The sequence below is a fragment of the Ailuropoda melanoleuca genome, chromosome 2, assembly GCF_002007445.2.
Source record: "Ailuropoda melanoleuca isolate Jingjing chromosome 2, ASM200744v2, whole genome shotgun sequence".
NCBI lineage: Eukaryota > Metazoa > Chordata > Mammalia > Carnivora > Ursidae > Ailuropoda > Ailuropoda melanoleuca.
The window spans coordinates 122,803,654-122,819,180 of NC_048219.1; the positions used below are offsets into that span (position 1 = coordinate 122,803,654).

General features: G+C 38.4%; 1 protein-coding gene across 1 annotated transcript in view; it reads right to left on the bottom strand.

The window, feature by feature from the left end:
- Window positions 1-15,527, bottom strand: part of NEB (nebulin) — a 204,807-nt gene that overhangs the window by 111,635 nt on the left and 77,645 nt on the right. Inside the window, 13 exon segments of the mRNA XM_034654568.1 lie at window positions 840-947; window positions 2,454-2,558; window positions 3,541-3,744; window positions 5,966-6,277; window positions 7,858-7,965; window positions 9,771-9,875; window positions 10,335-10,538; window positions 10,822-11,133; window positions 12,485-12,592; window positions 12,676-12,780; window positions 13,112-13,315; window positions 13,786-14,097; window positions 14,452-14,559. Coding sequence (XP_034510459.1) covers window positions 840-947; window positions 2,454-2,558; window positions 3,541-3,744; window positions 5,966-6,277; window positions 7,858-7,965; window positions 9,771-9,875; window positions 10,335-10,538; window positions 10,822-11,133; window positions 12,485-12,592; window positions 12,676-12,780; window positions 13,112-13,315; window positions 13,786-14,097; window positions 14,452-14,559 — 2,295 coding nt within the window.

A 15,527-nucleotide genomic window follows, 5' to 3' on the forward strand; every position in this document is an offset into this window, starting at 1 on the left:
AATTCTAGCTCTGTTGACCTTCACTGGGTCACCTGACTCCCTAAAATTGGCTTGCGCTTTCTATACTCCATACCCTGTTCTGTTGGAGATCAAATTTGGCTGGGGTTTCTTGGGATTCTTCGAGTGAAAACACAGATTATATAACTACAAGAAAGCATTTTGGTGGTAGTGGTAAGTGCTGACGGGATAGTCCCTCTTCACTTTAGGCAACAACATCACACAAATCCTAATGTGTATTTATGGAGGCCTGAATTCTTCACCACAGGACCCACTTCTTTCAAAGACAGCAGAAAGAGAAATCAGGAACACCATTTTATCGCTTTTGGTGGTCTTTGCTTTTCTGTTTTCATTTAAAAAGAACTCAAAAGGAAACACTTAAGGTAATTTTCCCAAGAAAGAGTTGGCCAAACTCCAGATCAGGTTCAGGGAAAGGTACATCTTCCTAGACCTGGCTGAACCAGGTCTTTTTCTGATGTTGAGCCAACACATGTAACCAAGTTATTTTTTTTAACCCTCTGGTATTTTCTCATTTCTTTATAAGCTATGTGCTCAAAATATGGAGATGAATGTCTCATAATTGTAGACAGGAACAACTATAGATTCAAATTCAATTTTATACTGAAGTTTAGGATACCCTCTCCACCTATGGGGCATGAATATTAAAGTTATTTGGAGTTAAAAATATAAAAGAGCTTTCTCCAATGAAGAACTTTTTTTTTTCCACTTAAAGCACAATAAGTGTGCTTTAAAGGGCACCCAGAGGCATCTCCCTGCTGTAATTATGATCATTCCCCCCACCTCCATCCAGCCATGTGCATACATGGAGTGTAGCTACTCACGTCACTGGCGATGTCCCTGGAGGCCTTGGCCGCCACGATCGGGATGGCATCGCTTCGCAGGTCGTAGCCTTTTTTCTTTGCTTCTTCATTGGCGAGTTTATACAGAGTCTACAGAAAGAGTGTCAGAGTTAAAGTAAAAGGTTTGACAGCAACGATTGGGAGATTACTAAGTGAATAATTTTTAAAAGGACAGGCTCTGGAAATAACCTAAATTTCTAGCAATATTGAAAGTAAATTACATCTTACCAAAAAAACAACCAACCAACCATATACATAGCTTTAGAAATCAGTGTGATCTATCAATGGATATTAACATAGATTGATTTATTAATCCACTTTATATATTTTAGATTAATATAGATCATGTGGTTTGAAATATTATGCATATCAACATAGAATATAATCCAATAATATAGATCAATTGACAAAGCCTCAATTTCTACATATAAAGTGAAAAAATTGTAGAACAATGTTTAATATTATTCATTTATATATAAAATATATACACTTATATACTTTTATTCATTTCTTTATTAAAACATCTTTCACAATCATGTAATACTTTATAATGTTTAAAAAACAAGTGAAAAAAAGACTGAAGTACAATTTAAAACATAGCTGACTGGACTATAATCACAACATTAAGATTCTAAATTTTGGCTGTATCATGGTAGTAAAACGTGCACCTATAAATTACATTTTACCTTAAAAAAAGAAAAGAAATCAGTGCTGTTCATAGAGAACACTTCTTTTCCCATGCCTGAAGCTTTCTTTCTATAGAAGGAGCTCAATTATTTTTCTCGGACCTTTCTCTTTTCTTTGCCCCTTTACTCTGCCTGTGAAGAGATGCACTGACTTATGGATTTATTTAACTGGTAGGGATGGGATCACTGGACACTCCCTGCTTAGCTTTGACCTGTTCTCTCTAGGAATAAGCCCAGTGCTCTTCTCTGTTTCTCTGGGCTCTAAGCAAGACCTTAGCCGTGATGGGAGTGGAGCTGAGTGCCCTGCTCCAATGTGGCCTCTGTCCAAATGGGAACCTAATTCTGGGGTTTAGTTAGGCTCATTTAGTTCTCATACAAATGCATCCTTGAACCTAACTTTAGTGGTAAAAAAAAATATGAGATTTCAAATTCTATTTATACTCCTCTGTTTTACCTCTCAATTTTATTCAGGATCCAGGTAGGAAAAAGGTACGTATTCTTGGAGTTCCCCTTGGTAAGATTGCCAGATTTAGCAAATAAAAAGATAGCATGTCCAGTTGGACTCAAGTGTTAGGTAAACAACAAGTAGTGTTTCAGTATAAATATTGAGCCAGTATTTTATCTGGCCATCTTACCCCTTGGAAATGCCAAAATATTCCTCGGCCCCACTGACCCACACTGGCAATCACTATAAACTAAAAAGGTAATGTGACTTTAGTATGACAACAGAATCATATAGCATATAATATTCAACCCAGAAACGAAAGGTTGTGATAGGAGTGTTCATATCACAGAGCCACATGCATCACGATAGCTGAGGCCTGAGAATCTCCATACAAGTTAAGTACAGGAAAACAGACAGTAACAATGATAACAAAACCAGCGCAGCAGCACAGAATTCTGAAGCTACCTCACTGTAGTTGATCTTGTTCTGCCTTGCCAGCATGATCTCCGGGGTATCAGGCATGATATGCACTTGAGTTTTGTCTTTGTCCCAGGCCTCTGTGTATAAACGCTATCAAGAAGATGTTGATAGAAAACTATGTGAAGATGTGGTACACACACACACACACACACACACACACACACAGAGGAATATTACGCAGCCATCAAAAAGAAGGAACTCTACCCATTTGCAATAATGTAGATGGAACTAAAGGGTATTATGCTAAGAGAAGTCAGAGAAAGACAAATACCATAGGATTTCACTCATATGCAGAATTTAAGAAACAAACAGATGAACATAGGGGAAGGGAGGGAAAAATAAAGTAAGATGAAAACAGAGAAGGAGACAAACCATAAGAGACTCTTAACCTTAGGAAACAAACAGGGTTGCTGGAGGGGAGCTGGGGTAACTGGGTGATGGGCATTAAGGAGGGCACTTGAGGTAATGAGTGCTGGGTGTGGTATGCAACTGATGAATCACTCAATTCTACCTCTGAAACTAATAATACGGTATATGTTAATTAAATGGAATGTAAATTTAAAAAATTTAAAAACCATTTGAAATAGGAATTACAAAAAGTCAAATAAAGTGATTATTATTAATCTAGTTAGGAAAAGTAAAACAAACTTGGGTATAGGTATTCAATTTGAGGTTTGAGTCTTAATGTTGGCTATTGAGGTTAAAACTTGGGATAATAGAAGTTATTTAGAGGATTTCAAGTATGTAATTCGGGAGGTAAATGTGACCCTACACTTCGATGGGTAATTTTAAGCGCATTAGCCATTAGAGTATGATAGCCTCTTCTAGCATCTTTTTTTTTTAAAAAAGATTTTATTTATTTATTTGACAGAGAGACAGGCAGTGAGAGAGGGAACATAAGCAGGGGGAGTGGGAGAGGAAGAAGCAGGCTCCCAGCAGAAGAGCCCAATGCAGGGCTCAATCCCAGAACACTGGTATCACGCCCTGAGCCAAAGGCAGATGCCCAACGACTGAGCCACCCAGGCGCCCCTCTTCTGGCATGTTAGAGAAGCTCGAGGCAGCTGGGGCTCACCTTGTTCATATTGAGGGCGTTGTTCTTGGCCAGCACCTGTTCCAGGGAGTCAGGCACACTGGTGAACTTCAGCTTGTCCGGAGGCTGGCGGTAGATGTTGTCACTCAGTATCTCTGTGGCTCTCTTGCACTTGACCACATCCACAGACCCTATGGGGACCCAGCCGATGCCTCTCAGCCACTGGAGATCTGATTTGTAAATGTTCTGTGAAGAGGGAAAATGGCAGAAACTCTTCAGTAAGACTAAAAGATTCAGGGTACAGAGGCCAATGCAATTGCTAATAACATACAATACTAGTAAGTTGGTGTGTGTTGTGTTTTTTTTTTTAAAGATTTTATTTATTTATTTATTTGACAGAGAGCGAGACAGCCAGCGAGAGAGGGAACACAATCAGGGGGAGTGGGAGAGGAAGAAGCAGGCTCCTAGCGGAGGAGCCTGATGTGGGGCTCGATCCCACAATGCCGGGATCACGCCCTGAGCCGAAGGCAGACGCCTAACTGCCTGTGCCACCCAGGCGCCCCTGTGTGTTGTTTTTTAATAGAAAATAAGCTCACTGTGTTAGGCAGACTAAAAGAGCAACTACATTAGAAAACAACCCAGAAAGGTCTCCTAGCCATAACAAAAAGCGGTCATAATGTTTTCTGTCGTACGGAGAGGAATAATCTAAACTAATACGCTCTGTCAGTCAGGTCAGCGGGTATTATTATAAAGTCTGTGTGTACAGGAAAACAATGCCATCCCAGAGTGGGAGAAACCACAGATACGTCCAACAGTAGGCTACCAGTAAATACATGTTAGGCCTAGTCAAAAGACATCCCCTGTAGCTATTAATAGCCATATTTTAAAGAATGTTGGCTGCTTGTAGAAATGTCATTAATATAACATTACATGAAGAAAAAACATAAAACAATGTCTGTGGATAAATTACATGAGCAGGAGGGGGCTTTTTCAGTGGTTCGATTATGTTGGGTTTTATTGCCTTCTATGTTTTTTTTCCTTGTATTTCAAAATACCTGTAATGCTCTTTAAGAATAAAAACAAAAAGAAGTGAAGATCTAGTCATGCATAGAGCCGCTGAAGCACCGAGCAGACCTTTCCCGGTCTTAGCCCTGCCCAAGGCTCAGGCCATGTCATTGGTCCAAGGCCCCGGTCTCTTCCCACCAAGTGCTCAGGATGAGAAGATGGACTCCTTTCCAGAACTGTCTTTCCATACCTTTCTCCTGTGATTTATTTTAAATCATTTTTCTGCTAAGGATTTTTGTGAACCCATTAAGTATTCATAACTACTTCACAGCAAAGGAACTGGACCTTTGCCCAGCTCATTTGAAGGATTTTACCCGTAACAACAATTAAGTAGAAAATAGAGACTGATATTTTGCAGTCTAGACAAAAAGCCTGTTGGATTGCCCTATGCTGACTACTAATTGTCCCGAAACAGCAACAACAAGAATGAGAACAATAACATTTCATGCCTCCGGAGTGCTTTTTAACTTTCAAATGACTGTTAACTTTCAAATAACCATTAAAGCTGTATATCACAGAGCTGGGGAGATCTTGGAAAGGCACTCAACAAATAGACAGAAGCAGGCAGTCTGTCAATGCTGTCACTCCAGGGGTGACATTAGCCATTTTAATTCTCTTTCATGCACAGGCAAAGCCTTTCTTTTTGGACACAATTGCAAAACACAGGTTGTGTGTGTCAAAAACTACCGAACAAATGTGGGCATTTTCACAGGTGGGCTGTACAGTTTTCAGTAAGGGCCAATTAATGTATAATTATTATTCATTTGTTTTATTCTCCCAAATCCTCTAATGCTTAATAATCCCTTCAAACAGTTATGAACTACGAGCTTTAGGAACTGTGCTCCTCACACCCAGATTTGATACTGAAAGCAGCTGCGCTAAGTACTAGGGTCTGTCAGCACCATGCGACCCCTCCATGAGAACTGTGCTAAGAGAAGAAAATGTCAGCGAACTGACCCAATAGTTTACAAACACAGCAACTTCTCTTATTTCATAAGCATCACAATTAGCATGGGAGCAGGCATCAGAACTCTAATGAGAACCTCATTTGGTTTGCAAAGAAGCTAAAAACAAATTTCGGAGTACTATTTTTAATAAACGTGTTGTTTCTACCCCCTAAAAGAATAAAGGAAATGTCTCCCTCTGGTGGACTCTGAATTCTAACATTGCATAATTCCGGTTTTGTTTTTATAGGACCAAATCCAGTTTGTAAACTTCACTTCCTTATAAAGCCTGTTAAACATATTCACAATGAAGCAATAAAAGTATATTCTGATTGAAATCTCACTCGCTGATCAATAACTCTTAGGTTAAGTGGGCCAATGGGCTGCATATGAAGGATAACTTTCATGTAGTTTAAATTATTTCTGAACACAGCTCTTTTACAGACGCCGGTACTCACGTCACTCTGGAGGTCATAGGCCTGCCGGGCATGGATGACGTCGTTCTGGTCAGGCAGACACATCCATTCATGTAGGGGATGTTTGTAGTCTATGTCACTGACTAAGGTCTGGCACTTCTTGGCCAGCACCAACCCCAGCATGTCCACTGGGCTGCTGAACTTGGTCTTCCACTTCTCAAAGTCCTTCTTATACTCCCTGTCACTCTGGATCTTGGCCACATGCATGGACCACATCATCTTGGGGTCATCTTTGATGTCGCGGGCTCCAATGTGATGGCCGAGCTGCTTGCGGTAACCATCTTTGTATTTGTACTGAGATGAAAACACACAAATCAGGTTTTTATTATAAGCCCCTGGAGGTCAAAAGTCTGTACAAAATCACCTTGCTTACATCAGAGTTCTAAGTTGACTTTTGCTAATAAACACTAACTTAAGTTAGTATCCTAACCTTTACCCTTGAAGATTACAGAGCTAAGAAAATAGATAGAACATGTATAATTGTAGTGCATATCCCCAATCACCTACGGCCTGGTAATAAGGAATAATTCTGGAAGCAGGTAGTGCCCACAGAGGGGAGAGGCCGTTTGAACAAGGGAATTTGGAGAAAAGAATTTTGGGTACTAAAAGTATGTCAGGAAAGAGATGCGCTTGGTGACATGGCATGTTTCATAAGTCATAAAGTAAGTGTCTGGTTCCTGGAAGGATTTAGTACTCTAGATCAAGGACCTAGTTTAGTATTAGTACACCAGGTATTATACTATTATAAACAGACAGTATATTATTAGTATACTAATATAATACTAGTATTTTTACACTAGTAAAGCTGATGTAGGAATCCAACTCGTTAGAGCAAGCTCCCAAAACTCATGGGTTCTACTCCTGCATAGGCCAAGAATACTTTTAATATTCCATGTTCAATGATGTCCTGGGATCTGAGTCAGTTATTCAAAATACATGCCTCTAGTCTCAAAGATCACTAAGTAAGAAAAGTATGGATGGGTTAGCAGGAGGCAATACGGTACAGTGGGAAGTAATGAGGTTGTCTGGCGTTTCAATTCTACCACCTACTAAGAGTTTGATGTTAGACAAGTTGCTTAAGCAATCCACAAAACAGGATAATGACAAAACTTACATGCTAGGATAATTATGAAGTATAGATAACACATGTCAAGCTCTTATCACAGAATTCTCAATACTTCTGAGTTATTAATGTTATTTATAATTGTTGACATAAATTCATGGGGAAGGTACAACATACATAAACTAAAGTGATTCACTAACACAGTAGAAAGGGCAGTGTATCACCATATTCCCAAATACTGGGCCAGCAGTGGTCTGTTCCTCACGAAGTGCCTGAGGCACCATGAAGGGATGATGGTTTTCTTCTGGGACGTATGTGCTACAGCCAGCAGCTCTTAGTAAGGGTGCAATCTTGGGCTAGTAGCCACCTCTGGTACTGATCCACTGCCTTCTTTTCATAATCTTAGAAGGGTGAATTATAATGTCAAGTGTCATATGAATTTTGTGAATATTGTACAGTAAAATGTAAAAAAGCCAGGACCTGATTTTTCACTGGGAATTCTTGAGTTTATGAGTTATACTTTTTAGAAGCACTGTGATAATTTTTATATCTCCAAGCCTGCAGCTGTGCTCTAATAATTTCCACGTGAATGGATCTTTCTCTATTTTCGATAGGTCAGTTTTCATTGAAGATACTGTGTCTTAAAGGTTATAAACCCTTGTATGAACATTAAAGTTTTCATTTCCCTCAAAACTAGGTTTTTGAAAAATCCCACATAAATACATTAGAACATATTTCCGAAGAGCAAGAAAAGTTCTTTTTGAAGATTTAGTTCAGTGAAAATGTCACTTCAGCCTGATTATATACTCACGTCACTGGCGATGTCCCTGGAGGCCTTGGCCGCCACGATTGGGATGGCATCACTTCGCAGGTCATAGCCTTTCTTCTTTGCTTCTTCATTGGCGAGTTTATACAGAGTCTAAGTTTGGGTAAAAAATATATAAATACACATAGATGTTGACATTCATATCCAAAAACTGACAGGGGACTAAAATAATTCACTAAATTTGACACAGGAAAGCACCTATAATAATCTCACTCTAAGAGTTCTAAGCCTTTGCACTGTTTGCTGAAGACTTAAAAATGATACATATATAGAACATTGTACCTTTTTTATTTTAAAATGCACGTTGAATTAACTAAATATAGATATTATCCACTGTTTCAAAATTTTTAGTTACAACCATGAATCAGTTTTGCTTCAGAGGGGAGGGGGTGGGGGAATGGGATAGGCTGGTGATGGGTAGTAAGGAGGGCATGTATTGCATGGTGCACTGGGTGTTACACGCAACTAATGAATCATGGAAATTTACATCAAAAACCAGGGATGTACTGTATGGTGACTAACATAATAAAAAAATATTATAAATAAAAAAAACGAAGAGAACTAAAAAATTAAGCTGAAACTCATGGGCATAAGGTGGCAAAATGTGAATAAGAGGAAAGACTTAACTGTTGATCATGGAAATTAATTCAATCCACATTGATTCCGCACCGACTGTGTGCTTTGACTATACTGGGTACTTGGGAATCAGAGGAATATGAGGCTTCTGCCATCATCAAGGTTTCTGGGGGAATTCATGGAAAGACTGGTAGCCTACAGACTAAGCTACCAAAAAGTCAAACTATGAGGGGTGATTTAACCGTATTATTGACAGAGCTCCAGGAAGGAGTATTTAATTCTGAATTGAGAATCAGGAAGGCTCCTGCAGAGGGACTGATTTTCACACTGGACCTTAAGTGAGGAGTATGGTTTCAGTAGACTGGGATGGCAGTAAGGCCAGAGGGCATTGCGTGAATCAAAGCACTAGGGAGTGAAAGTGCAAGGGTATCAAAGGAAGTGGGGAGCAGTGCGAGGGACAAGTGGCAGGAAAGGACTGAGAAGAACCTGGAGTTGGTCTGAAGGCTTAGTGTTAATATAAGTTTGTGTTTAATTCCATAGGAAATAGGAAACCAACAATAATCTTTGAGGAAGAGTGACATAATCAAACTTGCATTCTATCTTCCTATCCTAAATGAGAAAAAAAAAAGAATTGAACTAAGCTGAGAGAAAAGACAGAGAAAGCAGAGCAGGCAGTTTAGGTCTTCGAACCAAGAGCAACACTATAGCCTCCCTGAGCTTTTGCAGCAAAGACAGAGCGTCCAGAATTCCAGAAATGCTGAGTGGCCAGTTACAGAGGCTGTCTTCTGAAATTCCTGCACATACAATATACATGCTTTCCTGTAACAACACAGGACCCATATTATAGGTTTAGCTAAAAAATTCACTCCTTTTCGCTTTGCAAGTAGGACTTGATGTTTTTTGGTTTTGGAGACATTGAAGAGTTAGTTATATAAGCTCTAAAATTATAGTTAAAGCTAAAATTACATCATATATGGAAAATATATCTAGCACAGCAATACAGCATAAGGAGAAGATAAATGTATATTTAAACTATTGCTAATTTCCCAACTTAAAAAACTGCTAAAAGAAAAAGGTCTGACTAATCTTATGACTACTGCTTAAATCATCAGTTCATATATCCTTCACTTCATAATTGATTATTTGTATTACCTGAACTTTCTTGTTTAGGATAAGGATTGAGAAATGCAAGAGTTGCTGTTCACATGGAGCAAGAACAAAGATTCTTTATGAAGTTGTTATATAATAATATATCACCCTGGACAGATTAACTGAAATAAGAAACAGCATGCAAACTTCACAGAATTAGCACGTGCTCTCACCTCACTATAATTGATTTTGTTCATTCTTGCCAACGTAATTTCTGGTGTGTCTGGCATGATGTGGACCTGGGTCTTGTCTTTGTCCCAGGCTTCCGTGTATAAACGCTATCAGAGGAAATATATAATGTCATCAGGAAAAAAATTCAGTATATAATTAAGAAGAATTTCTGGGTCACAAGAACTTTATAAACAGAAATAACAAAAGGTTATACATCTTATATAGGTTATATGCTATGTATGGCAGACACATCTTCAAGTAATTAGTTCATAGAACAGATATTTAGTGCCTTATGATAATCTGAAATGTATGTTCAACAAAAGGAAATTGAGAGTGTCTCTTATGCAAAGATGGTTTTCCATAAAAATGTCATTTTATCTAAACTATGAAACAACTACTGAAGTAAAAATTAAATATAAGTGACACATAGATAAATAGATATGGATGGATGGAGAGATGTCTTTTGTTGCTCAATGCTTGCATGCTTGCTTTTCTTGATTATGCTGCTTTTTCTTTGACTTGGCTTTAGGAGTCCTACCTTGGTTCTCTGAACTTTGAAGCCTCACCTTGTTCATGGTGATGGCGTTATTCTTGGCTAACACTTGTTCCAAAGAATCAGTCACACTAGTAAATTTGAATTGGTCTGGAGGCTGGCGATAGATTTTATCACTCAAAATTTCAGTTGCCCTTTTGCATTTTTCCACATCCAAAGAGCCAATAGGAACCCAGCCGATGCCTCTCAACCACTGCAGATCTGACTTGTACATATTCTGTTGAGACAAACAGTCAATAAATATTTATCTCTGCATTGGGAAAACATTTTCATCTAAAGGATATGAAATAAGGAGCACTCTGAAAATACAGTTTGATGGACAGGCAATGTATCAGACAATATTCCTTTTTGGTCTGGAAAGTTAAACAAGGAAAGAAGAAATGTTATTCCTGCCTTGCAGGGGCTGGTAAGCTTGGTGCCACCTATCGCTACCTTCTCCAAGGGGTGTTAATTCACTGATTTCCTACCTTTGCATGCCACTATGATCCTCACATACTCACATCGCTCTGGAGGTCATAGGCCTGTCGAGCATGGATGACGTCATTCTGGTCAGGCAGGCACGTCCACTGGTGCAGGTAGTTCTTATAGTCTATATCACTGACTAAGGCCTGGCACTTCTTGGCCAGCACCACACCTAGCATGTCCACTGGGCTGCTGAACTTGGTCTTCCACTTCTCAAAGTCCTTCTTGTACTCCCTGTCACTCTGGACCTTGGCCACATGCATGGACCACATCATCTTGGGGTCATCATGTATTGCTCGTGCACCAATGTGATGGCCAAGCTGCTGACGATAGCCTTCTTTGTACTTGAACTAGAGGAAGAAAAACACTTATCAACTATTTTAGCTTTTAGTAAAAAGCAATTACTCGGCCCTAATTTTCCTGTTCATTAAAAATATGATTTCTTCCTGTATATAAATACATGTACTTTGTAAACCATTTAGAAAATAAAGAATATGTATACAAAAAATATATTATTCTACCATTCAGTGATAACCATCGTAGAACTGCTTTTTATAGTGTGTGTGTGTGTGTGTGTGTGTGTGTGACAGAGAGAATAAAATTAGAATAGGACCTGCTTTTTCTAGTTATTATACAAGCATTCTTCTGTGTCATTAAATATTCTCTATAAACATGAATTTTAATAGCAGGTATTACATTATATTGGTACATATTAATACTTTTAACCCTTCTGTGATTGTTGACAATTTATTTTTAAATTATAATGGTTGCTTCTCATATTTTGGAAATAAAGAATATACCCTTGGCCTCATGGACTAATGAAATAGAAGGATAAAAGTTCCTAGAAATGTAAGCAAAGATATCACTTAAAGAAAGTAAATATTGGCAACCAATCACAGATGCAGAAGCAAACATATGATACATGTGGATGGTTGGACTATGAATAATGTGTCCTATTCATTCAGCCCTAGTAGGTTCATTGGTTCATGAGACATGGGTTAATTTTGAAGGAATCCTACAATGAGTTCAATTGTATATAAAAATATCATGTGAGGGGCGCCTGGGTGGCACAGTGGTTAAGTGTCTGCCTTCGGCTCAGGGCGTGATCCCGGCGTAATGGGATCGAGCCCCACNTAGGTTCATTGGTTCATGAGACATGGGTTAATTTTGAAGGAATCCTACAATGAGTTCAATTGTATATAAGAATATATCATGTGAGGGGCGCCTGGGTGGCACAGTGGTTAAGTGTCTGCCTTCGGCTCAGGGCGTGATCCCGGCGTAATGGGATCGAGCCCCACGTCGGGCTCTTCTGTTATGAGCCTGCTTCTTCCTCTCCCACTCCCCCTGCTTGTGTTCCCTCTCTTGCTGGCTGTCTCTATCTCTGTCAAATAAATAAAAAATCTTTAAAAAAAAAAAAAGAATATATCATGTGGACAAGCCCAAAGGATGTCTGAACTATAGTCAAGTATCCAATGCTTTCATTCAGCAGGAAATGGACACTATTTTGAAATGCATGTTGCTAGGGACTCAACCATAACTTTGCATTGAGAATTTTATTACCATTATTTTAAACTATTTACTTAGAAAAAAGACTGTTGGCAAGAACTTTAACCTCATAGCTTACTTGCCCTACTATATAACCAGGAGAGAGAAAAGTCTTTGAGCCAAAGCTAAGGCAAAGAACTTTTTAGGTGCACTTACTTCACTTGCAATGTCTCTGGAGGCCTTGGCCGCCCTGATGGGAATGGCATCCAGCCGCATATCATAGCCTTTCTTCTTGGCTTCTTCTAGGCCAAGTTTATATAGTTTCTGAAACCGACATAAATCATAAGTTTGATTTATAAAGTGCACTGTAAGTAAAATATACCATGCACCATGAATATATTGCTTACCTCGCTGTAATTTATTTGGTTTTGTTTAGCCAGTAAAACTTCAGGAGTATCTGGCATAATGTGGACAGTGGTTTTATCTTTATCCCAAGCTTCTGTATAGAGGCGCTAAAGCAAACAAAAAAGACATGATTAGCACAGGCTAGTGATGAATAGAGACATAAAAATAATCTGGTTCTTCTTTTTTTTTAAATCTGGTTCTTAATGAGAATAAAGGCAGTCTGCTCTATGAGTTGGTATTTGTGACATCTTCAGGTCTAGATGTCTCATATCAGTAAAATGCACAGGACTTAATTAAAAATCACTTAAAAACCACTTAAAAACTACAAAAGAATTAAATGTGATTTTTCTTTTATAGAAACAGATGTCCATGTTTATACACACACACACACACATACATACATAACAAATACCCCCTTCAAGTAAAGACAAGACTTACATGGTTCATGGTAATAGCATTGTTTTTTGCCAAAACCATTGGGATGGAGTCCATAAGGCTGGAAAACTTGAATTTATCTGGGTGCTGACGGTAAATGTGATCACTCAAAATCTGGGTAGCTCTCTTGTTCTTCTCATCCTCAAGAGAGCCACTAGGTAACCAGCCAATGCCTCTTAGCCACTGAAGGTCGGCCTTGTACAAATTCTGAAATTACAGGTGACAAACCACTTAACATAAGCATAATAATATGCCCCTAAAGAAATAAATTATATATTATATATTTTACTATGCTATATATTTAAATGCTTGAATTCCTGGGAAATTTACAAATTTTGGTTTGTGTTGTGAATCGATGGAATGGTCAAATTAGAAGCATATTTTGGAAAACATTTTATTTTGGAAAACATTTTAGATAGCAGCACATACAGAATGATCCGACTCTTCAAGATCAGAATCTTAGAGGCTTTCACTAAAGCAATGAGGGCTTTGTTGGCTCTTTCTCTGTGGGATAATGGTGCCTCCGGATATTTGGGGGAGTGGATGGGCCACGGGCAGTAATTTAGGGATATAGAACTCAGTTGTGTAAACTTAACTCCGTGTACTTTGGGGGAAATTTACTTTCTTAGGAAAGCAGACAAGGTATTCAGTTGGCGAAAGGAAAATCTTAGACTCACGTCACTCTGGAGGTCATAGGCCTGCCGGGCATGGATGACGTCGTTCTGGTCAGGCAGACACATCCATTCATGTAGGGGATGTTTGTAGTCTATGTCACTGACTAAGGTCTGGCACTTCTTGGCCAGCACCAACCCCAGCATGTCCACTGGGCTGCTGAACTTGGTCTTCCATTTCTCAAAGTCCTTCTTGTACTCCCTGTCACTCTGGATCTTGGCCACATGCATGGACCACATCATCTTGGGGTCATCTTTGATGTCGCGGGCTCCAATGTGATGGCCGAGCTGCTTGCGAAAGCCTTCCTTGTACTTGTACTAAAGAAAAAAAAAATGTCTTGTTGCTTTCAAGATTAACTTACATTGCAGTTACAAAGTACAGGAACTCCACATATTTCACAAAGCCTAGAGAGCCACAGATTTAAGTTTTCTGATAGGAAAGATTAAAGACTAACTCCAGGTACAAATGTCATACACGATATATTTCATACAGATTCCAGTTCCAAATACCTTGAGTTTATCCTCATCCCACACACACTACATCTTTGGGATCATTTCACTCTTTTAATTTGTTACTCCTGGGAAGATTTTGTTCAATTTCAGATTAAATTGAAACTGCTTTAAAGTGATAAATCGCAATCAAATCAATATAAACCGTGGGTACATTCTTACTTCACTGGCAATTTCTCGAGATGCTTTTGCGGCTTTGATTGGTATGGCATCAAGGGGAAGATCGTAACCTTTTTTCTTCATTTCCTCATAACCCATTCGGTAGAGTTTCTGTTGAGAGATGAAGATCACTTTGGGAAAAGCTGTTTCCATAAACAACTGCAGCATAATGAATGCAATGTGCTAAATATTTTAAGAGTCCCCGAAAATAGTATCTGCACTAGAATACTCAAATGTAATTGGAAATTATGCCCATTGATTGCTAATGATCCTATTTTAAACTTTAAAGCTCTTCGATTACCCAGATCAACAAAATTAAATTTCAGCTCTTCCCAAATACTTATGAGAACGAGGCAGAAGTAAATTGATAGAGAAATGAAATAAAATACCATTTGGGTGCTGTTTTCCAATTAACTTTGAGTGTTTCATTAGAAGTTTTTGTTAGAATAGACCAATGCCTTTTGTGGGGAAAAATTATGCCTAATGGGGGCTGTCTCTTCCACATAACTAACACGTTGTAAAATAGCCTATTTCACGATATAGGGCTGTCTGTAGGTAAGAAACAAAATCCTTCATAATTTTTTAAATCTAAGATTTTTTTGGAGGAAACTTTAAATGTTGAATTTAAAAGCTTAAGTGAAATAATTTGTTTCTTCAGATTTGTTACATAACAAAATAACATTAAGTAAAATTTAATGCACTTTATCCCGAAGCCAGATTGCTTAAAATGCCTATTGATCTTGAAACGAGTTTATATTCTAGTCATTTGTGGCATTATTCTAATATATTATTTAATGTTGTGAAGACCTTCTATTAGGGTTTAGAATTTGTCTTTAAAATATTTAATTTTTACATCTACAGATTTCAGGAGATTATGCTATGATGACAATAAAAATAAAAATGGAATTCTCCTGCATGGGTTTTTTTCATGCTTATTCATTTGAAATTTCATTGAATTTCATGTGTTGGGCACTATCCCAGCTAAGCACTGCAGGCCCAAAACAAATTGTCTCTGACCCTGAGAAGCTCCCATCCACAAAGGGGAGAGCAATATAAACCACTATATTATGCTAATATAT